The 15,492-nt window shown below is 55.7% G+C and overlaps 1 protein-coding gene across 1 annotated transcript in view; it reads right to left on the reverse strand.

Moving 5' to 3' along the window:
* Window positions 1-585, reverse strand: part of cadm3 (cell adhesion molecule 3) — a 53,460-nt gene extending 52,875 nt beyond the window's left edge. The window contains exons 1-2 of the mRNA XM_088915711.1: window positions 538-585; window positions 404-451 (exon numbers count right to left, since the gene is read on the reverse strand). Coding sequence (XP_088771837.1) covers window positions 404-451; window positions 538-585 — 96 coding nt within the window. The remainder of the gene's footprint in view (window positions 1-403; window positions 452-537) is intronic.
* Window positions 586-15,492: the final 14,907 nt, after the last annotated feature.

Here is a 15,492-nt window from a genome sequence, read left to right on the forward strand (position 1 = left end):
GGCTGTTGTGTGTCAGGTGTTGTGTATAGTGTGTAGGGTGTTGTGTATAATGTGTAGGCTGTTGTGTGTCAGGTGTTGTGTATAGTGTGTAGGCTGTTTTGTGTCAGGTGTTGTGTATAGTGTGTAGGGTGTTGTGTATAATGTGTAGGGTGTTGTGTGTCGGGTGTTGTGTATAGTGTGTAGGATGTTGTGTATAATTTGTAGGGTGTTGTGAATAGTATTGTGTATAGTGTGTAGGCTGTTTTGTGTCAGGTGTTGTGTATAGTGTGTAGGGTGTTGTGTATAATGTGTAGGGTGTTGTGTGTCGGGTGTTGTGTATAGTGTGTAGGCTGTTGTGTGTCGGGTGTTGTGCGTGCCGGGGCTGTAGGGGGACCCCCCGCCACACTGACGGAGCTCCTCTCACGCCGAGCGGGTGTCTCCCCGTGCGGGCCGGCGCCCTGCAGCTCCCAGCCTGATGCGACAGCGCGCGTCCCCGTCAGCGGTCTCTCGCAATCACCTTGAAGAGACTCTCCGCCGTCCGGCAGCGGCTCTCCTCACAGTGACGGGCTGCGGAGGCGAAAAGGCGCACAGCTCTCGGACTGGCATTGTGACGACGCCGATGACGATGACGTGACGATGAAGAATTGTGACGACGACGACGTTGACGTGACGATGAAGAATTGTGACGACGACGCCGATGACGTGACGATGAAGAATTGTGACGACGACGACGATGACGTGACGATGAAGAATTGTGACGACGACGACGTTGACGTGACGATGAAGAATTGTGACGACGACGACGATGACGTGACGATGAAGAATTGTGACGATGCGACGACGATGACGTCATTACTTTACTTCACACTCACGGGGCTATCGGCACACAGCTCCCTGTTAAAAGAAAAAGAAAATGATGACATTTTTGCCCTCCTTTATTTCTGAAACAGCGCTCGTCTTGCCCGGACTGTCTGAAGTCCGCACTTACGAAGAGTCCCAGACAGTGGACGTCATCAGCAGGCGTCGGCATGTTTACACAATCCGGGGTTGAAACTAATTTAATCCCCTGTCACGCGCAAGATCGGAGGACTTTTCTTCAGGGTCTCGTTTGTCACGACTGGTCACCGCTGCGATCGTGCGCCTGATGAAACTGCATGGAGCTTTCCCCCACGGGGGAAACAAGTCTGCTTAAAGATACATGCACCCACTGACCAAAATATTAGGACCCCCCCCCCCCCCAAAGGAATAGAGAGACGTAGGAACCTGCACTGCGAGGCTGGGGTTGTGGAGACAGGCTGTCGCCCTCCCCTGGCAAGACCAATCCCCGGTCTCAGCTCTCCTGGAAAGTGCTGGTACTGCCCCTGACCGTCTCACCCAGCTGTGTCCTGAGAGAAGCCAGGGTATCGGCTTCAGCAACAGGGCTGGGTAGCTTGTTCCACACCCCCACCCCCCTCTGTGTAAAGAAGAGCCTTCTGTCCCGACTGGGGTGTTGTCCTGGCCTCACCGAATGTACTCTTACCCAGTTACCCCGTCAGCTCAACAGATCGTCATCCAAATAACTCTCAGGAAACAGGCTGATGTTTCGCTGAGACATTGACTTGGATACTTCTTTGTGAAACTGTACAACAGGAAGAAAAGAGGCTTGTAGAATCAAACACGAACCTCAGGGAGCTGAGCATAGCTACAGCGCTAGATAACAGGCTAACAGACTGTGCAATGTCAGGCACGAATGACAAAGACGACTCTAGTAGGACTAAACTGCGCATAAACTTTGCTAGCACAATGCTCAACTACATACTGGATGAATAAGCGAATGCGAACGGTTTACATTAGCAGACACTAGCGGCCAACATAACAGTATCTGAATTACGATACGAACAAGAACATCGCCAAGGAACTTGCTGACATGAGAAATTCACTGCTGTGTGGGGTGGTGGGTGTGGTTTAACAAACAGGACGAGCTTCGTAACTCTCAACTCAGCACTGGCAGCCCCACTGGAGCTCAGCAGAGTGAGCCTGGCCAGTACCTGGAGGGGAGACTCCTGGGAAAGCTGAGGCTGCTGCTGGAAGAGGTGTTAATGGGGCCAGTCGGGGGCGCTCACCCTGCGGTCTGTGTGGGTCCTAATGCCCCAGTATAGTGACGGGGACACTCTACTGTAAAAAGGCGCTGTCCTTCAGATGAGACGTAAAACTGAGGTCCTGACTCTCTGTGGTCATTAAAAATCCCAGGGAGTCTCTCGAAAAGAGTAGGGGTGTCACCCCGGTGTCCTGGCCAAATTTCCCCCTGGTCTTTACCCATCATGGCCTCAAAATAACCCCCCTCTCTGAACTGGCTTCATCACTCTGCTCCTCCCCACTGAGAGCTGCTGTGTGTGAGCAGACTGGAGCTTCATCCAGGTGGGGGGACACACTGGTGGGGGTGGAGGGGATCCCCATGACCTGTGAAGAGCTCTGAGTGAAGAGTCCAGAAAAGAGCTATATAAGTGTAAGCCATTAATTAATTAAAGGGCTGTGTAAGCGAAGACTCTGCTTTGTAGTGATGCATTTCAATTCATCAGAGAACACATCATGTTGCTCATTCCCGAGGACGATGGCCTCAGCCTTCTGTACAGCATCATTTGAGAAGCTCTTCCTGCAGACATCCAGGCAGCCGGCACCGCCACCAGCGTCGGACGGATGAGTGGAACCGCGGGCTATCCGAGACAGACGGGCAACGGCTCCGGCCAGGGACTTCCAGCCGGAGAAACATTGAAATCTCTCCGATCCTGATGTGCTCCCAGATGTCGGAGCAGACGGGGTTGTTACAGCACCTCCGGACGGGTCTGGCAGCTGCTCAGGTGGGCCGTACAGACTGGGGGAGGGGGGTCCTGTAAGCCAGGCTTCCAAGCGGACATGCGGGAGCAGATGGTGATCCGTGACGGGCTGGATTCTGCGGTGTGGAGCACATGACTCCATGGTCCAGGCAGAGCGGGCTGCCCAATGCGCTCGATTCCGTTACTGACATCGCGAACCCTCGCTGTCGGTCTAGAACCTGACTGCGTTTGCCTTCAAGTCCGGGTCTCCGTCTCGACAGGCAGACCAGCAGGGCGTGGCTCCACCTGGTCGCGGAGCCAGTCTGGCCATAGCAAGGGTGGAGCCTGCCTCACAGCGTCCTTCTTGACCCGGGACTTTCAGAAGAGCCCGAGGCATCGGGAGAAGACCCATCCTTCTGCGCGTTGGGCTTCGGAGTGTCACGATCGCTACCCCTCCTCTTAAGGGCGCTCCAGCCCTTCCTCATTCTGCCACATTCCCCGCACCTGTTCCCTATTCCAGCCCCTCTTCAGTTCCCCCTTAAAAGCCAGACGCAGGCGATAATCGGGGCTCTGCATCGACTCCCGGTTCATGTGAGCCCGGGTCCTGCTGCGTCTGGCTCCGTCATGTTTTTAACTTTCTGTTCCGTTTCCCCCCGCCGGTCCCGACCCGGTTCCCGTTTTTAATCTCCTGGATGGATCGCCTGGCCATGGACCTATGCTTGTGGTTTGGATTCCCCGTTTGGACTTCTTCCTGGATTGTTCGCCCCGGACTCACTCCCCCTGGACACCTGCACACCAGGGACACGCCCCCTGTCTCCATTCCCGTCTCCTGCATGACTTTTCCCCTTGTGTTCCCTCACTATTCCGGATTGTGTCGTCCGCATAGGGTCTGGAAAGAACTGTTTCGTGACACGGAGGGAGAGAATGAAGAACAGGTACGTGGGATATGTGGCTCTCTGAATTTCTGGAGTGCACCTCTCCACCTCCTCCGCCCCTTCTCGGGAAGCAGAGAGTCCCATTGGTGTCAGCGGAAGAGGTCTCCGAGGAGCAGTCGTCCGTGAACGGGAACAGGCGCTAGGAAGCCCCAGCGGCTCAAACCCGCTGTTCGTGGTCGACAGCGCGCCTCTCTTGGTGTACGGCTTCTCACCATCAGGGTTCTGAAAATGCGAGCGTGTCTTGACACGTGATGTTCCAGCTCGCCCCTGGGCTGCGCTGCCGCAGGCAAGTCGCCCGAGGAGACGTCCAGGTCTTTGACACCGCCGGCTGGGTCTTCTGTTGGGAAGGCAGTCGTAACCTGAACTCTGCCTGAGGCTATCGCGGGAAGCCCGGGACTGGACAGAGCAGACATCCGCTGTGCTCGTCCGAGAACATCGATCGCCTCCGACTCTGTCGACTTCAGAGCATCACCCACCGAACAATCTCTTCCAACGACCCCTCGCCCGTCACTTCCATACTCCCTTTCTTGGGCGTGTGATGGTGATGGGCCTGGTGTCCAGATACGGTCCCTGTCACGAACCACACTCTCTCTGTCACGAAGTGCACCTCTCGGCGTCAACACCTGCGCCCGAGTTAGCAATTCGCACTGCTCTCGCCCTTTTCCCCATTTCAAGCCGCTCCCTCCTCTCGGTCCTCCCTCACTGTTGAGATCGACTTAGCCTTTCTGCGTGTACTTTCTGAACTGATCTCTAGATACGACCCTGTTTAGTCTTCGGCAACGTCTCCGTCTCTCTCTCGTGGCTCTCGGATTTGGATTCCTTACCGACCTGACTACTGGATACCCGACCCTGCTCGGTCCCCGGCTTCGCCCTCGCTTCTCTCTCTAGCGGATTTTGGATTTGGATTCCTTACCGACCTGACTACTGGATACCCGACCCTGCTCCGTCCCCGGCTTCGCCCTCGCTTCTCTCTCTAGCGGATTTTGGATTTGGATTCCTTACCGACCTGACTACTGGATACCCGACCCTGCTCCGTCCCCGGCTTCGCCCTCATTTCTCTCTGTAGCGGATTCTGGATTTGGATACCTTACCGACCTGACTACTGGATACCCGACCTAGCCTGCCTACCCGACCTCGTATTCCATCTTTGGCCCTTTGGATTTCTGGACATTTATCCTCTCGGCACTGCTTAGGGTCCGACCACCTCTTCCACAAGTCCCTAGTGACAACTGTGACAGGCACGCTCATCCTCCAGTCAACAAGCTCCAGGCCAAGGTCAGGGTCACGGTGCCACAGGAAACGCAAGGCATCTCTGTGGCCCTCACGCACCAGGAAGCAAGGGGACTGTTGCTGAACGTCCGCAGTGAGGGCCACTGGATCTTTCCTGGATCTCATGAGGACACCAGGGAGGCTATATCATGGAGATCAGGTCCCAAGAGCCGTACAGCACTGAGGGAGACGCCCTTGAACTGCGTGCACTGGAGTCAAACACCACCCGGGTTTGCCCGGGCTTTTGTAGGGTGGTACACGCCAAAAAACGGGTCAGTACCGATCGGTACTCTTCCTGCTGTCACGCAGCGTAGATCGGGACCCGACGCAGGTGGCAGAATCCGGAAGGGAGTGAACAGACCCGGGGAGGAGCCGGCGAGGGACTGGGCTGGTAGACAAACAGGGGGGCGTGAAGACGGTGCTTGGGGGGGGGGTGGTCCAGGCAAACAAGTCCGAAGGGAGTCCGGGGGGGAAAGCCGGGGCGAAGTCAAAGAGTCCAAAAACCAGGAAATCCAGACGAGACGGAAACAAGACACGGTTCAAAACCGGAACGGGATCCGGTGCAGGGAGAGGGAATAGAACTGGGGATTGAGGGGACCAGGCGCTCCGAGCCCCGGACTCAGCTGGGTCGGGCCGGGACGCCGATAGGAGGCCTGTGCCCCCAGGCCGCGGGCGTAGGGCGACTTGGTGGTAGGCGGGCCTGCGGGCGTGCGTCTTCCAATGCAGAGCCCGGGATAGAGTGAGTGTTTTTAAGGAGGGGCTGGATTGGAGGCAGGTGCACACGATCAAGTAAAACGTGAAAGAGCCGGAGCGCCCTTAAGAGGAGGGACTACGATCGTGACACCTGCAGGGGAGACAGTTAGCGATCATCTTCTGCGTGGATTCTGTGAAGTGCGCCCTCATCTCCGCCGTCTCTCTCTCGAGACCTGAGGGTGACCCGGGGTGCACCCTCTGCTGTTGGGCAGACGTGTGTGTGGTTGGTGAAAGATTAGTGGTGCTACCCAGCTATCTGAGGCATCCTTGAAGATCATCTTCCGTCATTCTGAGATGCGCGATGTCTTCTGCCGAAGGAGCAACCTGATCGTCTCCTCTGGTTGGCTGAAAAGCTGTTCCTCCGTGGCTCTCGTCCGATGCTTTCCCAGAGCAGCTTCTCAAAACTCCTCTCTCCCCTTCATGCGATTTTCCGCGTGGGCTGAGGTGGCTGGGCCTGCCGTTCTCCGAGGCGTGCGCCTTCACACCGCTCACCTCCGCCGGCCTGTGAGCGCTTCCTGGGCCAACACCTCCGATAACGACCCGTCCCAAGTCCAGCTGTCGGGCGTACGGAGCACCGGGAGGGCCACCGAGCTGCCTGCAGGCTTGGTGCGCCCTCAAAACGCCTCTCCCTAACAGCAGACCGATCTCAGCATCCGGATACCTCAATAGGAGGGATTTCATCCAGTGGGGCTGGTTGAGAGCCGCTGCAGGTGGGGGTGTCTCACGTCTGCTGCTGGGGGCCGTGTTGCACCCAATGCGTGTAGGAAATGTTAGCTAAATAGCTGAATAGACTGCTAAACAGCCAACCTGCAGCTCCTTTAGCAAATCACCTATAATGGCTACATGGACACACAGTTTTCACTGTATTCAGCATAACCGCACTACTTGTATATATTGCACACACCATGGACACACAACAGCTCTACTCATATTGAGTTTTATTCCGTTTCTATTACATCTATTATTATGTAACCTGACTTTTGTAACCTCAATTTTGTGATTTTTGTGTTTTTGTGATTTCTGTGATTTTTGTGGGCACGCAGAACAGACATTTCATTGCCAGCAGCTACTGCTGCACGCCGTATTGTTGTGCACTTGATCAATAAACTTTGATTTGATTTGATTCGGCCTAGTCCCGCCCCTGGCAGACTCCAGGACGAAGCCTGTGGCTCTCCGTTACTCCAGCACAGGTCTTCAGCACGTACGGGGCTGCGGTACTCTTTATACCGAACGTGTGGAAGGCCTTGCTTGGGTCTGTCTAATACGGCGTACTGGACATCTCTCCTGCGTCTCTGCGCAGCCTTTACCAAGTGTATCTGGGGACTGTAACGAACAGTTCTTTCCGGACCCTATGCGGACGGCACAATCCAGAACAGTGAGGAAACACTGGGGAAAAGTCATGCAGGAATACGGGGATGAAAACAGGGGGGCGTGTCCATGCTGTGCTGGTGACCCGGGGAGGTGTGGCCGAGGCTGACAATCCAAGAAGTCCAGCAGAGAAACCAAAAGTCCATAGCCGGGGAATCCATCCAAAAACCAGGGATTAAAAACAGGTGCCGGGTCGGGACCGGCGGGGGGAACGGGAACAGGAGCAGGAAGCTAAAAACAGAACGGAGCCAGATGAATCCAGGTCCCAGGCTCGCACGAGATGGAAACCGACGCAGAGCCTCGAGTGACGTGAGCGCCTGGCTTTTAAGGGGGAACTGAAAAGGGGGCTGGAACAAGGAACAGGTGCGGGGAATGAGGCTAACCAGGAAGGGCTGGAGCGCCCTTAAGAGGAGGGGTTTGCGATCGTGACAGGGACACGATCTCCGGCTGAAGCCTCCTCCCCCCGGCGGTGTCCGTGTCTGCAGGCTCGTGCCCCGAGAGGGAGCTGGACAGCGCTCCAGGGGCCACGCAGCTGGGCCTGGACGCAGAGCAGCTACACGTCGGTCACTCTCCCACTCTGAACACTCAGCGGTCACTTCACAGTTCTTGGCCATGTGTCCGGAAGAGGCACAGCACTTATTATTATTATTATTATTATTATTATTATTAATAATAATACAGTGTGTGATCTCCTGTCACAGCCTGAGCAATAGTGAGTCTGTCTCTCAATAATAAATAAATAATAATAATAATTATTATTATTATAATTGCTTACACTTATATAGCACTTTTCTGGACACTCCACTCAAAGCGCTTTACAGGTAATGGGGATTCCCTCCACCACCACCAGTGTGCAGCCCCACCTGGATGATGCAACGGCAGCCATAGTGCGCCAGAACGCTCACCACACACCAGATCTCAGCGGGGAGGAGAGCAGAGTGATGGAGCCAGTTCACAGATGGAGAACTCTTTGAGAAGCCTCTGGCGTTCCTCAGTGGGATTTCTCTAGAGCCCCTACGCTTCTTCAGTGGATGGGGGCTGGCAACGTATCGGACGCCGTCTGTCTGGGTCTACTGCTGCACTGCTCACAGCCCGGCGGGGATGAGACATCAGTTTTGTGCAGAGATCAGGATCCGTGTTCTGCTGCGGTTCTCAGCGAACGGATCTTTCCTCCCGTGGGTTATGGTGTATGAGCTGAGACTGAAGCTTGGGTCATGGCGTGCTTTGCCTGCTCTGCGCACAAGCTCTGAAAAGACAGAGACGGAGGGGGAAGGAGACCTTGTGTTCCTCCTTGTAGCGTGTTTGTCACGCCCAGTACACCTAGAGGGTGCTCTACTTCTCTCCTGTTCCTAGTTCCCTGGGATTATTCATGTCTTTCTGGTGTGTCTTGTTGTGTAGCCTATTTACTTCCTGCTTCTGCTCTGCTCCTCGCTCAGCATTGAGGTTCGGATGTCCTGAGACCCGCCTAGCACCGGGTCGCCCCACATCCGCTACCTGAGGTTTCTATACAGCATTTCCTGAACAGCTGAGCCCGGGCTAACCCCCGTCTCGCCGCTACGCATAGGGTCTTTATCGCTCTCCTGCCATTCCACAGTTCGTCCCTTCCGACACCCGTGACAGTGTCCATCCATGGCAGACATCATCCATTCCACCTGAAACATGGCAGCTTCTCTACGAGAGGGTTGACACCCCTGGCTGTACCCACATATGCAAGCCCCAACTGATAGCCATCTCGTTTCGCAGCCTCTATTATCTGACGGCAAGTCAGTGACCTTTGGGTGCTACTCGAGGAAAGTTCTCCATCTAGGGGAGCAGAGCTCGCTCCATCCAGCTTCCCCCACCTCGGCCGTAGGCCAGCAGGCTGGTCCCCAATACTGCCTGACTCCACGCGGCGAGCGTGCTCAGCGGATTCTCTTCCAAGCCATTCGATCGACGGGTCCAATTCTTCCCCGGCTGCGAGGTCCAGGTGCTCAACAACACTGCAAAAATGGAGATTTCCACGCGGCGTAGGTGTCATGGAACTTGGTGAGCCCAGAAGCTGTCACAAGCTGGCTCTGAGCGAGGTGTGTGGCAAAGGTCGAAGGTCGGTGTGGACTCGATTGGAGGGGCTGACCGAGTGCGGAGAGTGAGTCAAGGACTGATCTGAAGAGTTGCTGACTGGAGGGGAGGAATCGTGCTGCCTTCTTCGTGCTGCCAGGGTATCGGCTTCAGGAACAGGGCTGGGCAGCTTGTTCCACACTCCCACCACCCTCTGTGCAAAGAAGAGCCTCCTGTCCTGACTGGGGTGTCTCACCCAGCTGTGTCCTGAGAGAAGCCAGGGTATCGGCTTCTACAACAGGGCTGGATAGCTTGTTCCACACTCCCACCACCCTCTGTGTAAAGAAGAGCCTCCTGTCCTGACTGGAGTGTCTCACCCAGCTGTGTCCTGAGAGAAGCCAGGGTATCGGCTTCAGCAACAGGGCTGGGGAGCTCGTTCCACACCCCCACCACCCTCTGTGTAAAGATCACGCGAACTAACGTCGACGCTCTGCGTGAAACACGGACGGTCCTACATCCTGGAGCCTCGCGCTTTTCTGGGGGGGGGGGGGGAGTTTTTTTCAGCCCTGGTCCGTCCTCGCGATCTCGCTCTTCCGGTCGGACTCGGAGCCTGAAAGAGCAAACCGACGAGCTCTGTTTCCTCTTGATTGATCTCTCCCTCCGTTTATATTCGAGTCTTGGGTTGTTGGTTTTTTTTTTTTCCCCACGTCCCGACAGCCCCGCGTTTACAATCAGCAACTTGAATTATGTCCTCTGCGAAGCTGGGTAAATACATATATTAAAAAAAAACTTACGCTTGAGTGTTTCTTTCTGCTGGCTCAGGGCCCCGAGAGTCTGCGTCTGTATTAATGTTCCATTTGCTTTTTGGCCCGCGACAGCGCATCTCGGAGAGAGAGCACTGATCAGAGATAATGGAGTTTACCCTCACCACACTCACACACACACACACACACAACGCTTTCTGTCGCCAGCCCGGCGAGGAGTCTGCGTCAGGCCCTGCACGGCTCCAGGCTGGGCCTGCGACCGCCGCCTCCTCCTCCTCTTCCTCCTCCTCCTCCTCCTCCGCTGACACGGTGATTTTGTGTCGGCGCTGCGCTGCGCTGTCCAGAACCGGCCGGTAATTTTTTTGCGTATTAAAAGGAAACATGGCTTAAAACTTCAAAAGAAAAGCCCTCGTCTTCCCTCACGACAGTCGTCCATGTGAAGGAGCGGGCCCCGGAGCTCCGGGACGGGGGGGCGTCTCGGAGCGCGGCCGCGGGCCCGAGCGCCGGTGACCGCACGCTCTCTCCCGGACAGCCCGGTCAGCAGGAACTCGCACCGCAGCGCATGAGGGACCCCAGCACCGGCCCGCGGGGGAGGGGGGTTTGAAAAGCGCTGACACCGCCTCGCCTCCACACCCCAGCGCCGGCAACACAACAGGAGCCGAGCCGAACCCAGTCTGCACAGCCTGCCTCCCTCCGCTTCTTCTTTCTTGTTTTCCCAGGAGTTAATGGGCCCCGGCTGTGGAGGGGCGGGGCGTTCTCTTATAGGCCCCCAACATTATCCTCTCCGTTCGGGACTAAAGAGACTCAGTTCCTTGAACCTGGCCTGTCCGGCGGCGATCAGGCACTGATAATGGTCTCTCTCTCTCTCGTCTCCCCGGGGCGCCTGCTTACCCCAAAGCGGTCCGGTCTCAGCGTGCCCTGGCCGAACAAAATGACCAACGATCCTCACGATCCCCTTCAAGACACGTTAAATCTTGGAGAGGTTTAATGGTAGAATTGTGTGGCTTGTAAGCACTGCATACCTTGGTGTAATAAGATTTATTTTCATGAAAAAATACCATAGCGGGAGTGGTTGTGTGTGTGTGTGTGTGTGTGTGTGTGTGTGCGGGGGCTGGAGGGGGATAGTTTATTAAATTCTGAACAGAAAGACCCCATAACGATACAGCCGGTAACTTCGTGGAGTCATCGGCGATGAACGGCGCTGGAGAGCCCGAGCTGCAGTTCCGCCTGCTCGCCGCCAGGGGGAGCCCGGCGCCCACCGCACGCCCCTTCTCCACGCGGTGGAAGTTTCTGCGATCGGGGGTCACTCGAGGGGCAGCTAGATGGAGCGTGAATCTAAGCAATTTTTTTTTGTTGTTGTTGTTGACGTGGTTGACTGCCGCGGGTTAAAGCAGGCGTCTTCTGCAGATCAGAGGGGGGCGAGCTCTGGGCTTGTGTGTGTGAGTGAGAGAGAGTATGGGCTCCTCCTGGCGGCGAGCAGGCAGAACTGCAGTTCGGGCTCTCCGGCGCCGTTCACCTCCGAGGAAGAACACGGGCCTGACTCGCACCAGGAGCCGCACATTTGCAGCAAGAAGACGCGGGTTTACAGCCGTGGCCTTGAGGCTGACAAGTACAAGACGAGCTCTGTAACTCTCAACTCAGCACTGACAGCCCACAGGAGCTCAGCAGCCTGGCCAGTACCTGGAGGGGAGACTCCTGGGAAAGCTGAGGCTGCTGCTGGGAGAGGTGTTAGTTGGGCCAGTAGGGGGCGCTCACCCTGCAGTCTGTGGGGGTCCTGATGCCCCAGTATAGTGACGGGGACACTAGACTGTAAACAGGCGCCGTCCTTCAGATGAGACGTAAAACCGAGGTCCTGACTTTCTGTGGTCATTAAAAATCCCAGGGCGTCTCTCGAAAAGAGTAGGGGTGTCACCCCGGTGTCCTGGCCAAATTTCCCCCTGGTCTTCACCCATCATGGCCTCCTAATAACCCCCCTCTCTGAACTGGCTTCATCACTCTGCTCCTCCCCACTGAGAGCTGCTGTGTGTGAGCAGACTGGAGCTTCATCCAGGTGGGGGGACACACTGGTGGGGGTGGAGGGGATCCCCCTGACCTGTGAAGAGCTCGGAGTGGAGAGTCCAGAAGAGCGCTATATCAGCGTGAGGAATTATTATAGTTATTAAAACAGTAACTAGAGGAGGGACGTGGGCGCTCCCAGGACACGTGTGCACAGCAGGCCCGCCGTCTGTACACGAAGAGTGGTGGGAGTGTGAAACTAGCGGCCCAGCCCGGAGCCTTCTCCGCCTCTCCTCAAGAGCCGCGGGCGCAGACTTCTCCTCTCGCCTCGCTCGGCCGAGTGTGCCGGATAACAGGCAAACACACACAAGCACACACAAAACATCAAACAGGCGCTTCTCGGCAAGTCGCAGAGGTAAACATTTTTTTTGTCGTTGTTGTGCGCTCCAGTAACCAAACCGTAGTCAGAAAGAAATAAGGGGAACTCTGTGTACAGTCGCCACGGTAAAAATAAGAAAAAAAACAACTGACATTCTCTCCTGCGGGCGCTGCTCTCCCGTGTTTATTTCGAAATACGGCTCGAATCGCCGTGTCACCCTCTGAAAGACGAGAGAAACGTCCTTTTTTTTTTTCCTCCTCCTCGGCGGGGAGCTGTTTCCGCCAGACGGGCCCCCGGCAGGTCACACCGTCCTCCCGTCTCCGCTACCTGCCGATTTCGGGGTGACCCGCAAAACCCGCTGGACTTCCCAGGATCAGGATTGCCAACCCCTGATCAAGGCTTACGGCTGGGGTGGCGGAGGGGGGGGGTAACTCCAGTCCGCAGGGACCATACTCCCACCGGGTTTTCCAGCTTTGACAATAACCGCTTACCAGGCCCAAGAGCTCAAACCACCTGTTTATTTAGGCGTTAATAAACGCCCTAAAACCGCTCAGCTCCTGGAGGGCCTGCCGTCCACAGGAACTGGCTCCTACAAGATGATTTCTGGCTCTTTCTCTTGCCCCCCCCCCACAACGCTGGCCAGATTAGATACTTACGACGCGAAACTACAAGTCCAAGAGTCTGTGAGGTTCTGCTAATAAATATGCGTTCCCATCGCGCACAGCGGCCAAACCTGCGCTGAAAACGCAGAAACACGTTTCCTGTCGGTCAAATCCACCTGTTTATAACACTCTCGACAGGGCCACAAGGAAAGAGAGAGAGTACTCGCCCAACGTCTGGAAACAAAAGATTTATTACTGTTACCTCGTGCCCCACACCCAGCAACAAGGCTTGAACAAGGCGGATGTGGTCCAACCGCGCTCTGTGAGATTAAAGCTTCATTTAAAAGGCAGGAGGAAAGGGAACTCTGGGAAAATGAGTTGGGGTGTGTTGACTGGTCAGTCTCTGTTGGTTCTTGTTGTACGGGCGAGTTGATCCCAGACGTGCTCAGTGGGGCTGGTGTGTGTGTGTGACTGGTCAGGCCCTGACTCTCTCAGGCTCTGTGTTGTTCAGGGATGGGCGAGTTGATCCCAGACGTGCTCAGTGGGGCTGGTGTGTGTGTGTGTGTGACTGGTCAGGCCCTGACTCTCTCAGGCTCTGTGTTGTACAGGGATGGGCGAGTTGATCCCAGACGTGCTCAGTGGGGTTGGTGTGTGTGTGTGACTGGTCAGGCCCTGACTCTCTCAGGCTCTGTGTTGTTCAGGGATGGGCGAGTTGATCCCAGACGTGCTCAGTGGGGCTGGGGTGTGTGTGTGACTGGTCAGGCCCTGACTCTCTCAGGCTCTGTGTTGTACAGGGACGGGCGAGTTGATCCCGGACGTGCTCAGTGGGGTTGGTGTGTGCATGTGCGTGTGTGTGTAACTGGTCAGGCCAGGGCACTGCTGACTCGATCTCCGCTGGTCCTGCTGAGCTCCGTGCCCCACCTGGAAATGCTGAGTCACAGGTCCTGGCAGGGTCTGCCAGGGTGCAGCGCAGGCTGAGGCTCAGAGCGGAAGGAAGGGCTGGTTTTATTTTGCAGCGTCGCAGTCTGTTCCTGACAGGGGGCAGAGCCAAGCCCAGCGAGATGAGATCACTATTTGGCGGGGTGTGTGTCCGTACCAGGCGAGCGCACTGAGGTCAGTATTTGGCAGAGCCGGGGGTCACTAATGCTGAGTGCAGTGCGATCGATACTTGGCAGAGACAGTGGCATTATTTGGCAGAGAGACAGGGTCAGTTTTTCCAAGTTTCCGGGAAACTGTGACAGCTATGGGCCGGTATTTAGCGGGGTGGCAGTGATGAGGACCGGCTCTGGGTCAGTACAAGACAGTATCGGGATCGCAGGGTCTTTAAAACCCTGTGATGTGCAACCAGCTGTGTGGAGTTTGCATGTTCTCTCCGCATGTGTGGGGGTTTCCTCACGTGTGTGTGGGCCAAAAGCACACTGGTGGGTTAACTGCCTCTTGGGAAAACTGGCCCTGGTGTGAGTGTGTGTCTGTGTGCCCTGCGGCGGACTGGCAGCGCGTCCGGGTTGTACCCCGCCTTGCGCCAGTACCTGCTGGGATAGGCCTGGTTCCCCCGAGACTCTGGACTGGGAGAAGCACACAGAGAAGGGATGGATGGAAATAGTCATTAAGGGCCCAGGCTGGAGTGAAGACCAGGAGACACCGTGTTCCTCCTGGATCAGGACTGAGATCCTCTGTGATAAAGTCAGTAAGAGCCCAGGCTGGAGTGAAGACCAGGAGACACAGTGTTCCTCCTGGATCAGGACTGAGATCGTCTGAGATAGTCAGTAAGAGCCCAGGCTGGAGTGAAGACCAGGAGAAACAGTGCTCCTCCTGGATCAGGACTGAGATCTTCTAAGATAGTCATTAAGAGCCCAGGCTGGAGTGATGACCAGGAGACACAGTGTTCCTCCTGGATCAGGACTGAGATCCTCTGTGATAAAGTCAGTAAGAGCCCAGGCTGGAGTGAAGACCAGGAGACACAGTGTTCCTCCTGGATCAGGACTGAGATCTTCTGAGATACAGTCAGTAAGAGCCCAGGCTGGAGTGAAGACCAGGAGACACAGTGTTCCTCCTGGATCAGGACTGAGATCGTCTGAGATAGTCAGTAAGAGCCCAGGCTGGAGTGAAGATCAGGAGAAACAGTGCTCCTCCTGGATCAGGACTGAGATCCTCTGTGATAAAGTCAGTAAGAGCCCAGGCTGGAGTGAAGACCAGGAGACACAGTGTTCCTCCTGGATCAGGACTGAGATCTTCTGAGATACAGTCAGTAAGAGCCCAGGCTGGAGTGAAGACCAGGAGACACAGTGTTCCTCCTGGATCAGGACTGAGATCGTCTGAGATAGTCAGTAAGAGCCCAGGCTGGAGTGAAGATCAGGAGAAACAGTGCTCCTCCTGGATCTGGACTGAGATCTTCTAAGATAGTCATTAAGAGCCCAGGCTGGAGTGATGACCAGGAGACACAGTGTTCCTCCTGGATCAGGACTGAGATCCTCTGTGATAAAGTCAGTAAGAGCCCAGGCTGGAGTGATGACCAGGAGACACAGTGTTCCTCCTGGATCAGGCCTGAGATCTTCTAAGATAGTCATTAAGAGCCCAGGCTGGAGTGAAGACCAGGAGACACAGTGTTCCTCCTGGATC

This window comes from Atractosteus spatula, chromosome 5 (genome assembly GCF_055471065.1).
Source record: "Atractosteus spatula isolate fAtrSpa1 chromosome 5, fAtrSpa1.hap1, whole genome shotgun sequence".
Taxonomy (NCBI): Eukaryota; Metazoa; Chordata; class Actinopteri; order Semionotiformes; family Lepisosteidae; genus Atractosteus; species Atractosteus spatula.